General features: G+C 44.2%; 3 protein-coding genes and 1 long non-coding RNA gene across 7 annotated transcripts; 2 read left to right on the top strand and 2 right to left on the bottom strand.

Annotated features, from left to right (window-relative positions):
• Window positions 1–574: 574 nt before the first annotated feature.
• Window positions 575–2,068, bottom strand: ly6d (lymphocyte antigen 6 family member D). Its single transcript, XM_010877355.2, has 3 exons — window positions 1,962–2,068; window positions 1,368–1,472; window positions 575–907 (listed from the first exon to the last, which is right to left on the bottom strand). Exons 1-3 carry the CDS (start codon window positions 2,014–2,016, stop codon window positions 813–815), a joined length of 255 nt encoding a protein of 84 aa, XP_010875657.1. The 5' UTR covers window positions 2,017–2,068; the 3' UTR covers window positions 575–812.
• Window positions 2,069–2,283: 215 nt separating this feature from the next.
• LOC105014937 lies at window positions 2,284–8,442 on the top strand. Its single transcript, XM_034293446.1, has 5 exons — window positions 2,284–2,351; window positions 2,484–2,905; window positions 7,389–7,715; window positions 8,093–8,236; window positions 8,352–8,442. Exons 1-5 carry the CDS (start codon window positions 2,284–2,286, stop codon window positions 8,381–8,383), a joined length of 993 nt encoding a protein of 330 aa, XP_034149337.1. The 3' UTR covers window positions 8,384–8,442.
• A 74-nt stretch (window positions 8,443–8,516) lies between these two features.
• med17 (mediator complex subunit 17) lies at window positions 8,517–23,302 on the bottom strand. 4 transcript variants are annotated; one of them, XM_010877570.4, is made up of 13 exons: window positions 23,184–23,301; window positions 22,501–22,756; window positions 22,455–22,470; window positions 22,076–22,239; window positions 21,479–21,698; window positions 21,234–21,370; window positions 20,905–21,139; window positions 20,584–20,714; window positions 20,171–20,355; window positions 19,862–19,999; window positions 18,392–18,509; window positions 9,152–9,311; window positions 8,517–8,952 (listed from the first exon to the last, which is right to left on the bottom strand). In XM_010877570.4, the coding sequence occupies exons 2-13, from the start codon at window positions 22,723–22,725 to the stop codon at window positions 8,744–8,746; spliced, it is 1,938 nt and encodes a 645-aa protein (XP_010875872.1). In that variant the 5' UTR covers window positions 22,726–22,756; window positions 23,184–23,301; the 3' UTR covers window positions 8,517–8,743. The 4 variants fall into 4 exon arrangements, with proteins under 4 accessions (XP_010875872.1, XP_019903493.1, XP_010875788.1 ...); XM_020047934.2 differs by having other exon boundaries at window positions 22,455–22,756; window positions 23,184–23,302; XM_010877486.4 differs by lacking the exon at window positions 22,455–22,470 and having other exon boundaries at window positions 22,485–22,756; window positions 23,184–23,298.
• LOC117593999 lies at window positions 10,577–15,672 on the top strand. Its single transcript, XR_004575447.1, has 3 exons — window positions 10,577–10,795; window positions 14,087–14,554; window positions 15,195–15,672. It is a non-coding gene; the product is annotated as an uncharacterized LOC117593999 (long non-coding RNA).
• Window positions 23,303–23,424: the final 122 nt, after the last annotated feature.

The raw sequence follows: 23,424 nt of genomic DNA, 5'->3' as shown, positions 1-23,424 counted from the left end.
GTTTCTGTAAAACTGTTCTACCTTTTCTTTAAAACCATTTATAATGATTGAATGAAAGCCCCTTTACATGATGTGCAAGGGGGTGAATGTTAGGCCATTCCTTACACCTACAAATATCTGAAACTAAAACTTGGCTTTATATCTGACTGTTTTGATCCATGATATACTGTATGAACACATTAAAATATTTTGCAGACCAACATTATCTATTTTTGAGGGCTTCCTATTCTCTCTCTAAAAATGCACACTTACTGTTATTCTTGTCATAAAAAATAGCACAAAATTCACCATGATCAAGCCTATATTGATTTCAGAAGAAAAGTGGTGTCAGGTTGCCAGGTGAGTGGTCTTCATAACTCCCCCTCAAAGGAGAGAGGAGGGATTTAGATAATCCTGCTGCCCAGATGCATAGGCAGGGAGCGTCACACGATTGTCACTGTCTGGCGACCCAGATACCAGCTTGAACCACCATGACCCACTCAGGAGCATCAGGAGAATGAAAAGATTAGGAGAGGATACACTATCAGCCTGGGGTACCTCTTAGTATTAATTCACAAAAGAGACAAACCAGCAATGCAGCGGAAATCAGAGTTTTATGGTATTAAGTCAAACCATGAAAGAACAGCAAAAACAGTGTCGCTAAGAAGGATTATTTAGTCCTCTATATTTCTACATTGATTGTTTTTTTTAAATGACAGTCTTATCTATTTTCTTTGCTAAGATAATCAGAGATAATTAATTGAAACGTTTTGATTTCCACTAAAACCCTTAACTGGTCGGAATCAGAAAGAGAAAATGTTTGGTCAGTGACTCTATGTGGATTTTGCCTCGCACAAGTCACCCTGGCAGCAGTAAACATTGACACCCGGGTCGCACATCTCCTCACAGGAACGAGACACTGATTCAGCTGTCAAGACAGAAAAAAAGGAGGCTTAAATGTTTGAAATACACATATTTAATCCACTCTGTAGCTTAACAACCCATATACACAACCATTCAAAAGTTTGGGGCACAGAAGGCCTGAATCCCCAGAGATGCTGAAGATACTGAACTAGTCTAAAGAAGGTCAGTTTTATTGCTTCTTTAAACAGAACAACAGTTTTCAGCGGTGCATGCATAGTAAGTGTTTTCCAAAGAACAGTTAGCCCTTTAAAATGACAAACTTGGCTTAGCAAACACAACGTGCCATTGAAACACAGGAGTGATGGCTTCTGTATGCCGATGTTGATATTCCATTAGAAATCTAACTACCATAGTCATTTTCAACAAAAAATCTTTCAAAAACAAGGACATTTCTAAGTGACCCCAAACTTCTGAATGGTATTTTTGACAGACTAAAATACTTAAATGAAAAATAGAATAATTACCAGTCACCACAGTTCTGCAGTAAACGCTTGATGAGGGACATTCTGTCACAACCTTGCAGTTGTTAGCATTATTTGGGTCACAGGTGAAGCACCTGAGACTAAGTACTGCAGAGAAAATGGACATTAGGGATATTTGTGATAAGGATTATTATTAGCTCAACAAATACATTCACTAATTATGAGAAAGTTAGATGCAAGTCCATCAAGATTAATGGAAGCTTTTTCATAGTTGTTGAAGATCCCTTGCTGTTTTTTTTTTTATTCCACTTTTTCTGTAACAGTGGCCATTGTACGTCAAGGACACTCTCTCACGATCTTTCCCAAGTCTCTATCCACAGGCAGAATAAAAAGACCAACAAAATATGTGCATTTTAAACATACTTTCTAACTGACATAGTATCCAAACACAATCTGACATAAATCTCAATCACATTGTCCTGTCTGTGACAATATTTTAATAAACACACCTCAACCATGAGAAGCACAACTAAAAACATTGTTATAGCCTTCTATGGATAACATTTCCGTGCTGATTTAAATAGGAGAAAATACATTTCAGGACGACTATCTGTCAACTCCACTGAATGATCTCACCTTGACTACTGCAGACAAGCAGCAGCAGGACAGTGGTCAGGAGCAGAGTCTTCATGTTGCCCAGTAGTGTGAAGGAGGAAACAACAGATACAGCTTTTATACCTCCACACCTTCTACATTACTAAGAAATCACTGAAACCGGTTGGTGTAGTTCATTGAGCGTCACCTTTACACTTTCAGGAAATACATTTTTTCATATTCAAAGAGAAATTTCAGTAATGTGGGTAAAAAAAAGGAGGAGCTTGGATATCTGGTTTAAACCTTGACATTGATTGCATCTCTTTGTAATAATCCCCACCCCCCATTTTCCTAATTTTCAATTATGGAACTGTCTCAACTCTATAACTCATCAGGGTCCGAAGAGCGGAAAATCAACAACTGTCCTCCAATGTACATCTCAGCAATCCATCTTTCTGCTTCTATTCACTCTGCTCGATCAACCAGGAAGTATTCATGGCATATTCATGGTCCAACAACCACATTTTAACATGCAGGAACTTGGCAGAGCACAATATAAAAAAGGCAACCCTGGCTAACATTCACCCCTCCACCTCAGCTGACCAACGTGCTCCACCCTCCACTGGACCCCTGGCTAACATCCACTCCTCCACCTCAGCTGACCAACGTGCTCCACCCTCCACTGGACCCCTGGCTAACATCCACTCCTCCACCTCAGCTGACCAACGTGCTCCACCCTCCACTGGACCCCTGGCTAACATCCACTCCTCCACCTCAGCTGACCAACGTGCTCCACCCTCCACTGGACCCCTGGCTAACATCCACTCCTCCACCTCAGCTGACCAACGTGCTCCACCCTCCACTGGACCCCTGGCTAACATCCACTCCTCCACCTCAGCTGACCAACGTGCTCCACCCTCCACTGGACCCCTGGCTAACATCCACTCCTCCACCTCAGCTGACCGATGCGCTCCATCCCCCTTTTGGTTTGATAACACTTCCTATCAGTTTTTTAAGGCAATCTATTTTCGTGTTTGTTTGTTTGTAAGTTCACCTGCTTATAACATTTTAAAGTGTTTTCCTTTTCTCTTTAACTTCTTGAGGAATGTAGTCTGGAAAGTGAAAGTGCATCTGAGCATGCAAACCAGACAATAACATGTCAGCCCCATTGAAATAATGAGAATAAAACAGTTGGTGAAAGAATCTAACCAGCTGGACTACATTCCGTCAAAGCCCAAGAATATACTTAAACAGAACACAAAAACATTTATTAGTGATAAGAAAAAACATGGCACATAATATGTTTTCATACTGGGTTAGGTGTGTATGCTTTTACAGAAATTCTTTATAGTAAAAAGTAAGGGTTTACATGGCTTTATTATAACTTGGACATGGATGGGAAGTCAGAGCAGATCTAAGTTAGAGGACATACAGCTCATTTCTGTTTCTTCATCTCACATTACATTAAGTTTTGTCTTCAGCCAGTGAAATGCATGCTCGATCGTGTTGAGATCCAGTGATTGACTCGGCCATTGCAGAATATTCCACTTCTAAGCCATGTATGCCCATGCCATCATACTGCCTCCACTGTGTTTTACTGATGATGTGGTATGCTTCGGATCATGATCCGTTCCAAGCCTTCTCCATTATTTTTTTCTTCCCATCATTCTGGTACAGGTTGATCTTAGTTTAATCTGTCCAAAAAACATGGTTCCAGAACTGGGCTGGCTATTTTAGATGTTTTTGGCAAAGTCTAATCTGGCCTTTCTATTCTTGAGGCTTTTGAATGGTTTGCACCTTGTGGTGAATCCTCTGTATTTGGTCTTGTGAAATCTTCTCTTTATGTTAGACTTGGATAATCATATGCCTACCCCCTGAAGAGGGTTCTTCACTCCCTTGAAAAAGAGGGGGCTACACATTAAAGAGCTGTAATTCCTAAACCCCTTCCTCCAATTTGGGTGTGAATATCCTAAAAAAAAGATGAGAGATTGCACTTCAAGCCCATCTTCATTATTTAACTGTAACTTGAATATATTTTTTGTAAACAGCCAAAATGACAAAACTTGTGTCAGTGTCCAATTATTTCTGGACTGTAAACAGCAGTCCTGTGTGACAGAATGTGACAATGTATTAGTTCATCTTAAAGTTAAACCAGAAAGTTTATTAATAGACAAAAAAGACAATTGGGACGTTAGGCTAATGTTCAAACAATGGCTGACTGTTAGACGGGTTAGAGCCCAGTGATTGATGATCGATTAACAGATCAGGCTGCTGTAACCAAACTTCACAAAAATTCAAATGAAATTGTATTGCCAAACTAAGATGAATTACATAACACTAAGTTGGAAAAAGTATGGCCAGAAAACACAATCTCCATCCTTCATTGAATTTGAGAGGTTCGTCACCACAAGTACATCCACTGTTCAACTGCAACCGGTCATAAACAAATCTCACAAGTCTCAGAGACAACACCAATTTAAGTAATGGTCTCTGTTGAGCTTTAAAATCAATTTTAGTGACTTTCGGACACTGTCAATATGAAGCGCAAAAGATGCTATTGAATATCTCTGAAACTGGACAGGCTTGGAGCCACAAACAGCCAGGATTAAACCAAAGCAAGGATTCTTATCAAACCTTGTCCATTGACTGATTACTGGCTAAAGACATCAATGTGCACTTTTCTTATTTGGGAGAACTATCCCTTTAAGGGCTCAAATATCCCCATCTCAATCTCAGGTGGGAGGACAACATTAAAGTATTCACCAGGAAGGCACTCTAGTGGCTGTATCACGTGCAACAGCTGGTTTTTGTTAGTGTTTTTCCATTGCACTTTCCATTTTCATTGCACAACTAGAACCAGTTGCAAAGTGCATTCGTGTGACTGTTCTTGTCGATCAGTTATATTAGTCTTGTTTTGTGTAGACCTCAGGAAGAGTAGCTACCGCAACTTTTTTGTGTTTTGCAAAAACAAAACAGGATCCAAATGAATAAACAAATGGTAACTTCATTGAGAAAGGTGGCTAATGGTTAACACTGCCCTCTTCAGGTAAAATAGAATAGTGTTGGAATGTGAGCTATAAACTACAATAAAGAAATAAACTCTAGACATGTTAATAATGACAGGCAGCAGTTGAATAAGTGAAATAAATGAATCATCCAATTAGTTAAAGCATATTCAAGACTTCAGACTGACAAAGCAGGACCAAAGTTCTTGAAAAGAAAAGTAAACTGAGTAAAACATTGACTTAGTATTACTGAGTTAAATATGTGACTTCCAAAAGAAATCCTTTGCCACAATGGGTAAGCTCAATTCAAACTTTAACTTGAACAACAGTACCTACAATCACCCCTATTCCAGACATTACATGTACAGTACATTGGCACTCTATACAAACCCCACTTACAGGTAAGTTCTCATTTTTCCAGAATAGATATGTGTGGACATGGGACTATGATAAATGAAGCCACATCATAAACATTGCCACGGTTTCAATGAATCCCTGCCCAGATGTGTTCGCAATTCATGATGGCATTATAAAGAGGTGCAGTCAACTTAGAACAGATCTGTGAACAGACACTCCTTGTCCTAACTGGCTCAGCAAGCCGCGTTCAAGCTCAAACAGCATTCGATTACCCCACAATGGTGCTCATTTATGGCAGTGAGGGAGGGAGGGAGTATAGGCGTGTGTGTGTATGTCTTTTCCTTAGTGTGTCTGCTTAGTGTTTTCTCTGTCATTGGCTGCCTCTCCCTGTGTGTCCCTGTGTGATGTTTATTCAGTTATCTCCGGCTGAACCTGTCTGATAGGTAGATCGACACTAGAGCAGGTATGCATGGCAGATTTGCCTCAGTTGCTTGAGAACACATCGGACAGAAGAGAACAGCACCAACAAGAGAGACCCTTTTTCACCAGAGAAGACGTAAATAACACACTGAAAATAAAAAGAAGCAACACCTGAAACGGGATTATTGACAGGAGATGAAAACCAGCGTTCTACAATGTAGGATGAGCCTGTAGATTCTTTGTTCTGGTGATAGAACTGATGGATCGGGGGTTCTAATGTGGTTTTCGAGGATCTGGGGCACACAGGAAGTCAGTCTTTTCCTCAGTGTCCTATTATATGTGTGCCAGCTAGGTGTGTATTATATCATACATGGAAACACCTCTGTGTGCATGGTTACATATACGACAATACAGATGTGAGTTTTAGGGCACGTCAATATTTGTCTCAGGGTGTCCAATGTTCTATATATTTGCCATGCCCTTTAAGAAGAAACTTTGTACTGGTATCAGTTGACAAACTTTTTGTATTGCTTTTGTTCTGATTTGGATTGTACCTGTGAATTCAAATAATAGCATGGTAAATGACATTCCATGCCTGCTGTTGTAGAGTGATATGAGCATGCCTTATCCTTTATGCACCCTCTTCTAGTTGGACTGGTGTATCTAAGGCTGTAATTCACATTGATTGTAACACGTTTCGCAAGAGAAAACTACAGAAAGCAGGATAGCAAGGTAGGCCTGTAGATACACTTAATACAAAACCAATCCGTTTGGCAAGTTTGAGCGAGGCTAAATAAGAATGTGTAATTAAAGAGAGACTGCCACAGAAGCCTGTGGTAACTAGAATAACGCGATCTAGTTTTTCTAAACCTCACCAAGTTTTTACAAATCCGTTTGGTTTAAAGACTGACTTGAGACAAAGTTTAACAACTCCCACTGCTAAATGACACGTGCAAACAAACTCGATGTTTGCAAAGTGAGGCTCACTGCAGCTGTTTTACCTTCCAGTCTGTTTTACTGGTTAGGTTTGGATGAAGCAAACAACAAGAATCACATGCCTGTGTGTCATCTCACAGTATTTATTTTATGAAATAAGACCGATATATTATGTAATGTCTCTTGTGGACGGAAAAGGTAAATATTAACTGGTAGTTGCAGTGTAGGGAAAAGGCTAGTGCTATGTTAAAAAATGTGGGATTCAAATGTCTAATTGGCAAAATTCAATATTGACTTCAACATACTGTACTGATCAGTCCTCCTGTTTTTCCTATCCACCCCCAATGATAATGAAATGTATGTGCACTGAAGAGCGGATTTTGCATAAAAACAGCAATATTTTCTCTTAGCCTCATGGCCAAATATGTTGAAATGCAGTATTACCATTGGCATTGTTTGTAAATGTGTTAGGAGAACATCAGCAACCTGCAAAAAATTATCTGGGGGTCCTTGACATTCAGAAAGATTTAAAACCTTCTAACAAAAAAAAAGACATGGCAAAAGTAATATATTTTAGTCACTACAGGAGTCAGGAAATGACTATGCTGATAGCATATCAATAACACAGCATTTTGTTATTATTTACATTTTTAATTGAAATTCAAATCAGGTAGAACAGTTTTACTCTATGTAATACATAAACCACCAGTGTTTCTCTCTACATCCCTCTGCTATTCACTTTCTCTGGCAGCTGGAGCCATCTCAATCCGGTCCTATCGGCAGAGTCTGACCAGGTCTGTCCAACAGGATGTACTGTTCTCTGTGGACATCTCCTGCCTTGGGATTCCCACCATACAGTGGACCTTCATGTCTGGCATGGTGAGCAGGGACATTAGTTCCTGGCAGCCAGGGGGGCTTACCAATATATCAGAGGAGTACACGGACAGAGTCCACACCTATAGCAATGGATCTATGGGACTGTCAGACCTACGCGTTCAGGACGCGGGATTCTATGTCATCAGAGTGAGTGAACTGTCTGGGAGCAGCAGAGACGCTGGATTTGTCTTGACGGTGGAAGGTGAGTTATCGCAGGCCTTCTGTTATCATCTCTGATATTCAGAAGAGCTTTTGGTGATTTCAAGAGAATGGAGACCTCAGGAAAAAAAATAAAAAATGAGTGATATCTTGTTTGGAAAATCCAAGCATAAGGATTATCACAGAGTTCCTAAGAAAAGTAGCAATGCCCTGAAAAATGAAAACCCCAGAAAGCATTATTTTCTTTCCATTTTACCAGTCGTCCTGAAAGTACAGAAATTGCAGGTCTGACAATTCAGAGTTCTGAGTTGTTTTTGGATGCCGCATTTCCTCTCAGCCTTATGGTGTACCAGAACAGTATCTTTAGGAGCAGTTCAACAGAATGGAGGATTGACCACGTGTGCTCTGTCTGCATTGTAGAGATCCTGTATGAGGACCTTCAGTACCTGTCAGTGTTTACGTTAGTGCTGGCCTTTCTGGCTGGCTTTCTCATGCTCTCCATGTGGCTCATGGACAATGCTTACCGCCGGCTGAAGGCATGGAACGGCAGGAGGCAGATGCCAGGTAAAAACATTCAGGATAGCTTCGGTGAAATAGATTCATTTAGAGATGATTGTAATTGTTCTTCTTCGGTGTAGTGTGTTGATGTGTCATTTCATTTCTATATTTCCTTTCCTAGTGAATGGAGAAACCGAGTTGCAAGCTCTCTGAGATGAAGATCTTTAAAAATGCCAGATCAGACTTCCTAAAAAAACAATCTGAGATAAAAGACTGCTGTTTTATAAATCAACACATTGGAAGCATGTAAATATCACCACTTCACTAATTTCACAAACATATGAAGGATTGTGGAAACAAATACATTTATTTTTCACAGCTGACAGAGGTCTGAGGTTTCTATCAATGTAAATGAATGTAAAATAGACAGGTTTGCACAGGTACACGCATGTCAAATGCTCAGGCAAATCTACAAACATAATTTCAAGATCTGACAAGTTTTTCCACATGACTTAAGTAGGAATGTGTGAAAATCCAAGAGAAAGAGAGTGTGTCTAATAGTGGTAGCTAGATCTAAAGACAGGGGGTGAGGGCGGCCATGAGCAGCTCCATCTTGTAGACAAAGTTGCGTCCCTCCATCTTGCTCCAGTGGACCTCCTTATAGGGCCCTCGCAGGTGGTTCCACTTCCCGTCCTGGATTACATCAGACTTGGGCAGCTCCTTGCTCTGGCTGCGTGGGAACTGGACCAGGACTTTACAGCCACTCTCCGGACCATTACGAACTGGATTAAAGATACAACACATTCAGTCATTGTCAACAGGAAAAAGGAGCAAACAGTTTGCCTTATGTGATCAAAAGACATTAGCCCTGTATATATGCAACCAAGTTACAGAGGTACAATCCAGGAATAAGGAGACAAGCGTTTTCAAACAAATTCTCTGCGTGGTTTTAGTGGGATCACATTGATGTAAGGGTGGTACCTGAGATGGCATATTCCCCGTTGGAGGACGCGACTGTGATGGCGGAGGCGTTTCCGATGCTCTCCACGGAGCCTAGGCCCACGTGGTTACTGAAGCTGAGGACGTGCCAGCCCATCACCTTAGCCAGCTGCTGAACCGCATGAACCTGGTGTTGAGACATCTGTAGTACCACAGGACAGACCCAGGGAACCATGTTACTAACACTAGTCTAGACATCTGTAGTACCACAGGACAGACCCAGGGAACCATGTTACTAACACTAGTCTAGACATCTGTAGTACCACAGGACAGACCCAGGGAACCATGTTACTAACACTAGTCTAGACATCTGTAATACCACAGGACAGACCCAGGGAACCATGTTACTAACACTAGTCTAGACACCTGTAGTACCACAGGACAGACCCAGGGAACCATGTTACTATCACTAGTCTAGACATCTGTAGAACCACAGGACAGACCCAGGGAACCGTGTTACTAACACTAGTCTAGACATCTGTAGAACCACGGGACAGACCCAGGGAACCATGTTACTAACACTAGTCTAGACATCTGTAGAACCACAGGACAGACCCAGGGAACCATGTTACTAATGTGAGGGATTTTTATAAGAATGCATTATAACCAATGTTATAATCTCACACTTTATGAATATATTAATATGTTACTGACATGCACAGATAATGACTTCATACACAGATATTAAGTCAATGAACAGTATGATCATCAATGCATGATGTATGCATCTTGTCTTGGGAACAATCATGAGTGTTAGCAGCAAGGTGCCTCAACAGAGCATCACCATGTGTCTTGATGTCAATGGACCAAAGGTTTATTACTTTTGTGTACTTGTGGAATGACACAAATTTTAGCCATTTACTGGTTTGAACAAAGGACCCTCAAGAGAGCTGTGGGACAAAAGTTTTACACAAAAGGATGGTCAGAATACATAATGTAAGATGTTTCTGTATAAAGCCATGGCCCAGGTCTTGGAACTTTGGGTTTATCTGCAGAAGGGCCTGGCTTTAGTGACTGTCTTTGTTCTATGATTTTCATTAAAGTCAATTGGATTCCTGAGTTGTAGTGCATTTGTTTTAGAAAGAGTGGACTTGGACAAAGCATCATTATGTGCCTTGGACAACACAGGATTTGGAGGGCTTGGTTGTGAGACTGACAATCTACATAATGGGGCTGGAAAATGGATAAGAGCGCTAGAAGAATTTATGAGGGGTAAGATACTGGCGGCGGGAGACATCAAAGCCCTGCTGGTCAGTGCTGGGTACGACCAAAGCGGAGACGGTGCTGAGTGATGGCGGTATGACATGGATGATAGGAAGTACCACTGGAGATGGGCGGTCATTTGATCCATGATGAAGTGGGACGGACAACATCAAAATCACACAAAGAGTTCAGAGACTATTTCATCCATGCAGGGGAAAGACATTCAGAGAAAGACTGTCTGAACAGGGGAAAGACATTCAGAGAAAGCTCACCCAACTGCAGCTGGATGAACTGAAAAAAAGGAAAAAGCCCCGGTGACAACAGTGAGCACTCCAGGGGAGGGCACCGCGGCACCAGTCCTCCAGGGGAGGGCACCGCGGCACCAGTCCTCCAGGGGAGGGCACCGCGGCACCAGTCCTCCAGGTAGGTCAACCCCCAGCACAGCAGCCGCAGGCTCAACATGCCCCTCCTAAACCACCAGTAGTAAATGTGTAAACACAGCCCCCTAAACAATGGCAAAGTAAAGTAAGGAATCAGACGCAAAAAGAACAGAGAGGTCCACAAGGGGTCTGTTGGGAATATAAGCAGGAGGGGCACAACAAGAAACATTGTCTAACAAACCCATGGATCACCAACTCAAACCCCGGCAATGGGGAGGGTCAGTTCGCAGCGGTAACATTGCAAACTGATAAAGAACCGATGCTGCAGGTTCAGATAAATAACAGAGGCACACCAATGATGGTAGACACTGGAGCTACTTACACTTGTGTAAGTCCAAATTACACCTCTCACCTCCCCAGGTACGGTAAATATACAAAGACAATAGGATTCTTGGGACAAACGCAGTTAAAACCTATGACTGCTCCAGTAAATCTAACTACGAGCGGACGCCCCGAAAAAAAAAACTCTGATTCTCTGATCTCCTGAAAATGGTCTAATTAAAATTATTTGGTTTGCAGATAGGGTTGGGGAACCTCAGGAAGTGGAAGTCACTACAGGTCAGCAGGTACAGATAGGAAAGACCGAAGACAGACAGGAACAGTTAAGCAAGGAAATGGAACAGGCGGTTCCACAGCAGCTATGGTCTCAGCATGACACAGATGTAGGGCTTGTTAAATCAGCAAACCCTGTGTTCTTTAAGGTCAAGCCCGGGAGAAAGTGGAGACTGGTCCACGAGTTACGACCCATTAATGACAGAGTGGAGGACTGTTTAGCCAACGTCCCAAACCCACACACACTATTAACCAATGTCCCAACTGAGATTTTCGGCATGATTGATTCATGGGGCGCCTTTATCAGTGTCCCCTTAGCAGAGGAGTGCAGGCATCTGTTCACTTTTACTTATGGGGGTAAACAATACAGATATACGCACCTACCCCAAGGGTATAAACACTCCCCACATATTTTAAATCAGGTTCTGAAGGCAGATTTAGAGGAGGTTGTCTTGGAGGGAACACTGACCCAGTATGTAGATGATGTACTGATATGGGCTCCCCCGTTGGAGAAATTTAAAGTGCATTAAAGTGTTGCAGAGATTAGCAGAGGGGGGTCACAAGGTGTCGCAGAAAAAGCTACAATACTGTCAAACAGAAGTTGAGCATATTGGCAGGACCATTACTCCCCAAATCAGCCAGAGGGAATAAGCAATGCGCCGCTTCCCCAAACGGTAAGCCAGATGTAAACCTTTTTAGGGATGACTAGGTTTCGCTGAGACTGGATAGAAGACTATGCGATCAAAGCAGCACCACTAAGAGAACTCACAAAGACACCCCGGACAGCAGCAGTTGAATGCCAAGTGGAACTGTGATGCACTAGCAGCTTTTGAGACAATTCAACGGGACATGCAGTCTGCGTCTGCCCTGGGTACACCAGACTACACTAAACCCTTTCTGTCACATGTTGCCAACAGAGCCAAGGGACGTGCTACAGCGGTATTGATGCAGGACACATGTATTTGAAGGAAAAAACAACCCATTGCATATTACGGCACAAAAACAGATTCTGTGGGACAAGGTTATCCACCGTGTTTATCAAGGGATAGCTGCCGTTCAATATGCTAACAAAGCGTCCACCATCACCCTGGGTTATCCAGTGATTGTCCACACTCACCACAAGGTGACAGAGTTGATTGAGCAAGGGACATTTGTGGCGACTAATGTTAGGCTCTTGGATTACTTGCCTTTGTTGACTTATCCAGATGTCCCCATTAAGAAGTGTGCTACTGTAAATCCAGCAGAGAGAATCCCCTTAGACTATGAGGGAGAGCCTCATGACCGTGTGGCCGAGTCATTAACCTTTACCAGACTTCGACCGGAGCTTCTCTCACTCCCAGTTGAGGGGGCCGAGGAAGAGTTCTTTGTGGACGGTTCTTGTTACAGAGACATTGATGATAATCATGCAGGATTTGCTGTGGTCAGGAGGGATCATCAAGGTCAGTTTCACATAGTCATGAGTCCAGCCTGTCCACAGCCTTGCTCTGCTCAACTAGCAGAATTCAAGGCGCTGACAGCCGCGTGCAGGGAAGGGGGGGGTTAAAGTTACGAACTCTGCTTACGCACACAGGGTATGTCCTCTGTTTGGAGCTCGGTGGAACAAAGGAGATTTAGGAAAACAGATGGAACTCCTATTCTACATCATATTCAGGACCTCATGGTGTCGCTGGTGCTCCCACGACAGGTGGCTATTGCTAAATGACAGGCCCACAGGAAAGGCAATAACCATATTATCCAGGGTAACAACGCTGCAGATGAGGCAGCCAAGGTAGCGTCAAAGTGTCATACAGCTGTTTTAGCACCAATGATACCGGTTGAGGCAGCCCCTGGTATGGATGATGTCATCAGGACGCAAGCAAGAGCGAATGTGTATGAGAAAGATTTGTGGCTACAGACGGGTGCTACGAGAGATGACACAGGCTCGTGGAGAGCCCACATGGGGCTCCTGGTGGCACCTTCTGCCCTCCTTAGGGTTTTAATCACAAATGCGCATGGTTTTGACCATTGCACGAGGGGGAGATTATGAGAAAGGTTGCACAACAGGGCTTTTGGTCACCGTATATGCAGCTCTCACAGACTGTGAGGTGTGTGCGAAAAAACAAAACAAGAAAGAGAATAGTGATGTCATTGGGCCACATTCCAACACCAGAAGGGCCTTCAGACATTTAGTCATGGACTATGTGGATATGATAAGACCTATCCATGGAAAATTGTACGTGCTGGTGGTGACTGGCAGGTTCAGTAGGTGGATAGAAGCGACCCCCTTGAATTACCAAGGAGCAGGAATGGTGATAAAATTCCTGCTCCTTGGTAGGTGATGCCTAGATTCGGCATTCCGTCAGATATCAGTTCTGACAATGGGTCAACACTGAAGCAGGTGATTCAACACCTCAACATCAAACAGAGGCTGTGATGTGTTTATCACTCCCAGTCCCAGGGCATGGAGGAGAGAGCAAATGGCACATTAAAAGCCAAGATCAATAAGATCTGTGCCAGTGCAGGATTGAACTGGATTGGTGCTCTACCACTAGCACTAATGAGCTGTCGCATGGAAGCAAACAGAACCACACATCTAACACTGCATGAAATGCTTACGGGGCGACCAATGCCTAAACCTGTGCCTTAAGGATCTCATGAAGGGCCTCCTCTGAAGCGATTGGAGTTGGAGTTCAGGGAATATATCGGAAAACGACTTACTATACATGCGCTTATCTACAAACAGGAAAGTACACGGGTGTCGGAGCAGAGGACGATCAGCCCAGAGCAGTGGTTCCAGGAGACCAGGTCTACACCAGGGTCTTCAGGAGGAGGTGGAACGAGCCAAGACGAGAAGGCCCCTTCAAGGTGATCCAAGCCACACCGACAACAGTATGGGTGGAGGGCTGCGACACCTGGTATCACCTCAACCCCTGTACCAAGGTCCCACGAGGAGCAGGTCAACAGGAGGGGGGTGAGGACGCTGATGTTCCAGATGGGGACAAAGAGCAAGAGGGGGAAGGCTTGGCACCCTCAGTGACCAAGGAAATGGCCTCTGCGCCGGAGGAACCGATGTCCCGCGGAGGAGAGACGTTGAGCCGGGGAATGGAGAGTGACGACGGTCAGCCTGCTGCTGAACATCTTGGGGCAGTGGCTGATCCTACTGATCCAAGGAGGGACGGGGCAGGAGACGGTGAAGGAGATTGCTCAACCGGTGAGTCCACAGGTGACATCCAAGGGGGGCCCGACTCTCCTGTTAAGAGTTCCCCACCACCAACCCCACCGACTTTGACTGACATTACAGAACCCCCCAAATGACTTTAGTAACCCAGACACTGACCTGGACAGGAGGAATGAGGTATGCACAGCAGCACTGGTAGCAGGGATAATGCCTTACAGTCTGATAAACATAGGGATAAGAACTGCAGTCTTCATCGGTACAGATAATTACATACACTACAATCAGCAGAGATTTATCAATTACACTGAGGCAGCAATGACAGCCCTAGGTGAGCAACTACATGCAACCAGTAAGATGACACACAAGAATAGACAGGCCCTAAACTGGATCCTAGCGGAGAAGGGTGGTGTCTGTGTTATGTTTGGAGAGCAGTGTTGTACTTTCATCCCAAATAACACTGCCCCGAAAGGTACGTTTACTCAGGCCATTACCAAACGTAAACGATTGAGACAGGAAGTGAGGGACAATGCAGACAGAGAGAGGCTCACACTGGGGATTGGTTAGAGCTGTCACTAGGAAAAAGGGGGGCCATTCTTGCTAAGGTAGGAGTCGTGACAGGGATAGTATTGCCCTTAATGGCAGAAGTATCATGTTGTCTGGTTCCCCTCCTCAGATCATCACTAAGACCTTGAAGGACCAGATGCTCCGGCACGGAGCCCCAGAGTCAAACCACGGTCCAGTGGTCAGTCCAGGTCCTGGATATCCGGGTCAGTGTGTGGACAAATATTGGAGCCCCTTGCACTGTCGACAGTGGACCCTCCCGCTACCCATTTCGGGGTGCGGATGATCAGTTAAACCGGGTGTTGGACGTACTTGCAGGGACCATTCACCCTTTATCACAGGAGACAGTCTGCCTGGAGACAAAAGCACTCCGGCAATGGACTCACATGTGGACAGCATTTATGCCTAGATGGATGATGTCTATATTCAAATGGACGGTAATTGCGCCCACCTGAACGGTTTGATGGACGGCAACCTTCTAATCCACTGCCGGATGTTACTACTTATGATAGGCCAGTGCGTAGACTCTATCCTTGTCCCTATAATAAGAGAGTCATTGTCAGTACTGTAGCAAAGGATATTGTAAAATGTCAATGGGCCCAGTATTGGGGGTGGTCATTATCACCATTCTGAACCCTATAACCGTGCTTTGTGCCAAAGGGGGGACTGCCCACCCCCAATACTGCGGACAAGGACTGTGTACTGCTGAGCATCGATCACTGAGTGGGTCTGTTCTCTAAAAAAAGATGGTTTAGAGTTCCTAGGTGGCAGTTAGCCAACTTAGTATGTAGAAGTATTGAATGGTTTATTATTCCTTTTGTAATTACATATATTCTTGTATTCCTGCTGCTCCTGTTTCTACTTATTTTGATTAAGTACCTCATACAATCACTATTGTCCTTCCTCATGTAGTCACAGTAATTGCCTTATTTGTATAAGTATATCATTTACATGTAATCATTTGAAACACCATATTTTGCAAAGGCTCAGAAAAATATCTGCACACACACACACACACACACACACACACACACACACACACACACACACACACACACACACACACACACACACACACACACACACACACACACACACACACACACACACACACACACACACACACACACACACACACACACACACACACACACACACACACACACACACACACACACACACACACACACACACGATTGGATAGGTTGGTAAGTCTTTTACTTCCACTCAGCCAAAAAAGGGAGAAGAGGTTTGGCTTCCAGATGATGGTTGACTGAGAAGATTGTTTTAAATAATTGGGTTGATTTCAACTCTCTTGTTGGATCAGAGTTCTCCACTTCTCCTATCATTTTCTGGTCTAGATTGTGTGGCTTTGATGAAGCCACAAAGGGGGGATATGTGGGGGATTTCTATAAGAATGCATTATAATCAATGCGTTATAATCTCACATTTTATGAATATATAATTGTTACTCATATGCACAGATAATGACTTCATACACAGATAATAAGTCAATGAACAGTATGATCATCAATGCATGATGTATGCATCTTGTCTTGGGAACAATCATGAGTGTTAGCAGCAAGGTGCCTCAACAGAGCATCACCATGTGTCTTGATGTCAATGGACCAAAGGTTTATTACTTTTGTGTACTTGTGGAATGACACAAATTTGAACCATGAGTGTGTCTTAATTTACTGGTTTGAACAAAGGACCCTCAAGAGAGCTGTGGGACAAAAGGTAAACCCCACCCAGGGGACTGACAACAAAGGATGGTCAGAATACGCCATGGTCCTCAGTCGGAAAAGGGTGGTTTGCCCACTTCAGGTTGGTGGAGAGTGCCTGCCTCAAGTGGAGGAGTTTAAGTATCTAGGGGTCTTGTTCACGAGTGAGGGAAGGATGGAACGGGAGATTGACAGACGGATCGGTGCAGCTTCTGCAGTAATGCAGTCGATGTATCGGTCTGTCGTGGTGAAGAAAGAGCTGAGCCGCATTCGAAGCTCTCGATTTACCAGTCAATCTACGTTCCTACTCTCACCTATGGTCATGAGCTTTGGGTCATGACCGAAAGGACAAGATCCCGGATACAGGCGGCCGAAATGAGCTTTCTCCGCAGGGTGGCCGGGCGATCCCTTAGAGATAGGGTGAGAAGCTCGGTCACCCGGGAGGAGCTCAGAGTAGAGCCGCTGCTCCTCCACATCGAGAGGGGTCAGCTGAGGTGGCTTGGGCATCTTTTTCGGATGCCTCCGGAACGCCTTCCTGGGAAGGTGTTCCGGTCCCGTCCCACCGGGAGGAGACCCCGGGGAAGACCTAGGACACTATGGGGAAGACCTAGGGACTATGTCTCCCGGCTGGCCTGGGAACGCCTCGGTGTCCCCCCGGAAGAGCTGGAGGAAGTGTCTGGGGAGAGGGAAGTCTGGGCATCCCTGCTTAGACTGCTGCCCCCGCGACCCGGCCCCGGATAAGCGGAAGAAGATGGTAGAATACGTCAGGATGTTTCAGTATAAAGCCATGGCCCAGGTCTTGGAACTTTGGGTGTGCCTGCAGAAGGGCTTTAGTGACTGTCATTGTTCTATGATTTTCATTAATGTTTATTGGATTCACAAGTTCCTGAGTTTTAGTGCATTTGTTTTAGAGTGAGCGGCCTTGGTTTTTTACAACACAGGGAACCATGTTACTAACACTAGTCTAGACACCTGTAGTACCACAGGACAGACCCAGGGAACCATGTTACTAACACTAGTCTAGACATCTGTAGTACCACAGGACAGACCCAGGGAACCATGTAACTAACACTAGTCTAGACCTCTGTAGTACCACAGGACAGACCCAGGGAACCATGTTACTAACACTAGTCTAGACCTCTGTAGTACCACAGGACAGACCCAGGGAACCATGTTACTAACACTAGTCTAGACCTCTGTAGTACCACAGGACAGACCCAGGGAACCATGTTACTAACACTAGTCTAGACCTCTGTAGTACCACAGGACAGACCCAGGGAACCATGTTCCTAACACTAGTCTAGACCTCTGTAGTACCACAGGACAGACCCAGGGAACCATGTTACTAACACTAGTCTAGACATCTGTAGTACCACAGGACAGACCCAGGGAACCATGTTACTAACACTAGTCTAGACATCTGTAGTACCACAGGACAGACCCAGGGAACCATGTTACTAACACTAGTCAAGACAGGGAGCTACAAACTGTTCAAGTCGATATGCCAAGCGTTTGGTGAGGTTTCTAGCTATGTTCGAGTTGAACATTGTGGTCAATCAACAGTGGTAGGTGGTGTCTCCTTTACCTGTGAGAGCAGGAAGTCCTGCAGCTCCTGTTCCTGGTGAGAGAGAGAGATGACACGTCCGTCCCTGTGCACCACCCGGATCTGCTCCACCCCGATGTTCAGCTGCAGTTGGATAGACCTGCACACGTGGCATTGAACATTCTTTCTTCATGGTAAAATAACGAGAGACCATAGCTTTTGCCAACACTGAAAAGCAGGATAACTGACCAATAAAAATGGTTGCACTTATTGTCTGGACCCCCAAGTTTTTGCCCTAACCAGGGGAATCCCCATCAAAACCAGGTACGGTTTGGATTGCTCTCTGAAGTGGCGTTTACAAAAGCTGCCTCCTCCACACTTGATTTACGTTGAGGGGACGAGTGAACAGCTTTGATAAGTTATGGGGTTGATATCAATACAAACTGTAGTCAGGTGTTCAACGCCTGAGACCAAGAAGTGTCACTTACAACTAAATTTTTTGGTTAGACTAACTTCTTCGGTCAGGCTCCTTGTGAGGTGCAAGTTAGCTAACTCATCACTCTCCCTTGCTTGGGGAAGGGCACTTGCAGGTAAACTTGGGTGTGAGGGGGTAGATCGTCATTCCAGGGCTGAGGAATGTCGTTTGGGCTCCAGGGATTCTCTAGATGTTTGAGTGTAGAACCACCCTTTTCCATTCCTTACCAGGTTATTTGGAAATGGCTACAGGGAGGTTTTTCAAATACTGTCAGTAAAAAACTCTTATCGATGCTTTAATAAATCAGAATATAGGCAGCAGCTTTTTAAGTAAATACCTGGAGCCGACTTGCAATACGTTAAGATAAAGACGAGTTCTTAATTTAACAAGGCGATAGCCCCCAATGTTTGTTCACAAGTCCACAACCAAGAAGGCACCAGAGGAGAAAAATCGTGTCTCTGTTTAAATACAATCTTGCAAACGTTTGAGGCAGCATTCTACACAGTGGTTGTTCAACATTCTAAAATGTGATAAATACTCTGAAGTTATCCATCTGGTTTGCTAACTAGGTAGCTAGTTTTCTAGAATCAACTCTTCTCAGTTACAGCTGAGAAATACCTTCCTGCATCAAGAGCTTTGCTGTCTAGTACTTATTTTGAGGAAAAAACTGAGTAGCATTTTCTACATTACTTGTACTAGTTCATGAGCTATGATATCCAAAACATATTTTAGATAAGACTTTTGAAAATGTTAGCATGTGCACACTCATTTGATCTTGCAAGCACTGCTAACCTTTAGATTACAGAGGTTGGGTACATGGGAACATCCAGGGATGCAAAAGGGAAATAAAAAGGTATGACAATCTAGTACCACTCAAACATAATCACCATAGAAATACTTAAAAAAGACAATAATGCCATTCTTGGACTGTTCTGCAAACACCTTCCCCCAAATAATATATAAAACTACCACCATAAATTTGACAGTTCTCTGCCTCTGTTGGCCTAGACAGCCCCCACTGCTTCTTCTCCACTTACTTGCAGATCTGCTCGTAGCCCTGCGAGGTGATGAGAACTTTGACACTGGACTCATACACATCGTTAATGTTGGACCAGTGGGCCTGGATTTGGGGGTCTTCTATACGGCTGGCCAAGCTGTCGATGGTCCGCGCAGTCCTGAAACAGTGGTAAGGGGAGTCGGTCAGAGTTGTTGTCCAGTGCAAATTCCATCACAAGGACAATCTTAACTTGGTAAAGATTTCACTGATTCGATGAAAAAGATAAGAGGGTGCTTTGGGTAGAACACTTAGCCTGAGTATTGTGTAGTGTGTTTGGGAGTCAGCCTACCGACTGCGCAGGAAGATGTGTTTGGCCTGCTTGATGATCTTCTCCAGTAGGCCCTCATTCTGCTGCAGACTTGAGATCTCTGCTTTGTCGTAGGCCATGGGCCCTGCCATACGCTGCCTCTTGTGGCCAAAGGGGGCACTGGCCGGGTGAGGCATCACTATCGAACTCAAAGTCTGCTTGTGGAACTGCAAGGGTGAGGGAGGGGCATTCATATTCGTCAATATGAATCAGAGTTCAGACAATTAGCAACAAACCCGTCCTAAAACAAAGCATGTGACATACATTTTGAATGTTCATTCAGTGTAGCTTTAATCTGACATTAGTGGTAATACTCATTGCCACTGTTAAACAGGCAAACATTCTAAGAATTAAACGTGAAATAACCACCACTGTGACTAACACAGGAGACCCACCTCTCGCATGAGCTGGTGCAGGTTATGTTCTAGAACGTAGAGGTGGTCGTCAGGTTTAGGCTTCTCTGGCGAGGCCCTCTGGTTCTTCTTCTCTCCAGTGGAGTGACACAAAGATATGGACAGCTGGAGACCTTCAAGGAAGACAGAGAACTTAATCGTGAAACAAATGTCATGTGGGGCTCCTCTCTGCATACCTGATATTGTGTAATACACATGCAAAAGTAAACATTTCAACTGCACTAATTTTGCCAAATGAATGATTTCATGTTACATAAGTATTCATTTTCATATAGGCTAGAAAACACACATAAGAGTCCTCACCTGGGAAGGGTTGTGAGATGATCTGGTTCTTGACTACAATGTGGGGGATCTGGGACTTGATCTGAACTGCCTCCCGGGACAGCTGGGCAAAGATCTCCTTACAGAGCAGCACGTTCTGAGCAGCCTCCAGCTTTACATGCCATGGCTGAGTGCCTGCTTTAGCTTTAGGCTGCCTCCTGAACAGGTTCACCGTGCCCAGGTCACCAATGTCAGGGGCCTGTTTTTGGATTGAAACCTGGAAGACAACACGATGATTCAGATGCCCTACCAAATATCTAAATCACAATCAAGTCGGGAAAAAGTTCAAAGGACCTGCTCGCTCCATTCACCTTAATGTAGGCGGATCCCTCCAGATCACTGGGGATCTGGACGTTCAGTGGACAGTAATCCTCCGGCAGCTTCTTGTCCAGGTTGATGTCTGTGTTCTTTATCACTTCAAATGTGCCAGGGTGAGGAAACAACGATCCTGTAAAGACACGGCATTAGAAATGGGCTTACATAAGGCTTACACAATCAGCACGTGGGAAATACCGAAAAGACACCAAATTACACATTTGAATTAAGACCTCCATACCTGCGCTCCTGTAACTGAGATCTCCCAGGATTTTGTCTCCTACTTTGCGTAGTTTCCACTGGGAGCGAAGCCGCAGCAGCTCTGAGTTGAAATCCCTCTGTCTTCGGTTCTCCTGGTTCTCGGCCACTGACTTACTGAGTTTCTCTGCCCCTTTCAGAAGCAGCTGAGCAGCTGTGGCCAAAGACTTTTTCTTACTGATGAGCTGGAATACCTGGGGTGTCTGGAGGGTGGGGGGTACACATCAGAATACAGGCTCTTAGTTTCATAGCTTTTGCCTCATTATCTCATTAACAATTCAATAGATGAGAAAGTCAGAGGTCCCCCAGACCCTCTTGTCAAAACGGCTTTTGTGAAGACGTGAGCAGTATGAAATCCTACAAACAGGGAAAAATGTTCCCTCTCCATCTGAACCGACCATATTATACAACATTTAAAAGCAATATGGCGTGCCAGGAATTCTCTCTCCTTGTCAGACTAGTTGTTCCACAACAGTGCAAGTGGAGAGAATTAAAAATGTGTCAGCAACTTGAGAGGTACCACATTACTGAGGTCCTGTACAAGACCTACTGTAGTGTAAAGACACCTAACTAATCCTACCTTCCCGGCCGAGGGGTCCTGTGACACTGGGTCCAGGGCCATGTACTTCTTCTCCTTGACGACACTGAGGACATCGTACAGCACACACATCTCTGTCAGGGAGCTGCGAAGGTTGTTACGCACCGAGTCCCAGGGCCACAGGGATGGCTGGAACTTCACCGTGGCTAGAAGAGAAGTTGGAAGAAGAAAAGTGAATATCAACAAATCAATCTGTTCAGGTTCATTGCTTATCCTATTAATACATAGCTGTCTGGCTGGACTTAATAAAATATGAGATACATTTACAGTGTTATATATTGTTGAATTAAACTTCAGCAAGCAAACGAGAATGTGGTATGAAATACCCTACCTTCATCCTCCCCTGCCTGTAAATCCCTACCTTCATCCTCCTCTGCCTCTAATAGCATACCTTCATCCTCCTCTGCCTCTGTTTTCCCCCACTCCTGAGGGTCCCGGGGTTCTGCTTCCACCCCCTCCTCATCAGAGTCAGAGCCTTGGCCAAAGTCGATCCTCTGGGCTAACTTGGCCAGGTTCTGGGACATGGACAACGGAGGGACATATGTCTCCATCCCGTCCAGAGACACCTCCTGAACCTGCTTCTCGCATGTCGACTCGATGCTGACACGGACAGCTGGACCAACACCCGACATGACGGCACTGCAGGAGTCACACGCCTAAAACCTGGGGACAAAAACTATGCTGAATATGATCACGTCAGATATACCACCAACACAGACCAAGACGACAAGTACTCTAGTTAGACAACAAGTAATGCTAGCTAGCTAAAAAGACCATAGTTAGTTATATGGCGTTAGCTAGTTATATTACGATAGTTGGCAATGAGTCAAGATGGTAACGTTTTACACATCTTACGTTAGACCTTAAGAAGTTGTACCTATTGTAGTCGACTACCACGTACTGTACCGTATTAGCTATCGTTAGCTAGCCACATACAGTAGCCAAACAAAGCAAGTAGCTGCTAAATCAGTTTAGGTCTCTGCAATGCTCATAATAACAAGTAACATCAACTAGATGTGGAAACTAAATTATGTAAAAATACACATTTTAATAGAATGTGAACTCGTTAGACAGAGTAGAAGTAGCTTACGGTTTTGAATAGGCGACGCTTGTTGTCTTCTATGAGTTTTGAGCGCCACCTACAGCTCTGAAGTACTCACTGTGCATTTTCTGGTATAAAAGCTTGTCCTAGAGTTGTATGATCTTAAATCAATATGTTCCTGCAATTCTGATGTTTAATATCTGATCAAACAAACTCTTTAATGGGTTTTTATTTTTATTATTATGCAAGCATTTCGAACGCAATTCGTCAATATAACATTTTGGAAAGC

The sequence above is a fragment of the Esox lucius genome, chromosome 1 (genome assembly GCF_011004845.1).
Source record: "Esox lucius isolate fEsoLuc1 chromosome 1, fEsoLuc1.pri, whole genome shotgun sequence".
NCBI classification, from domain to species: domain Eukaryota; kingdom Metazoa; phylum Chordata; class Actinopteri; order Esociformes; family Esocidae; genus Esox; species Esox lucius.
Note: the sequence above shows the minus strand (reverse complement) of the source record. Positions and strands in the feature narration are given on the sequence as shown.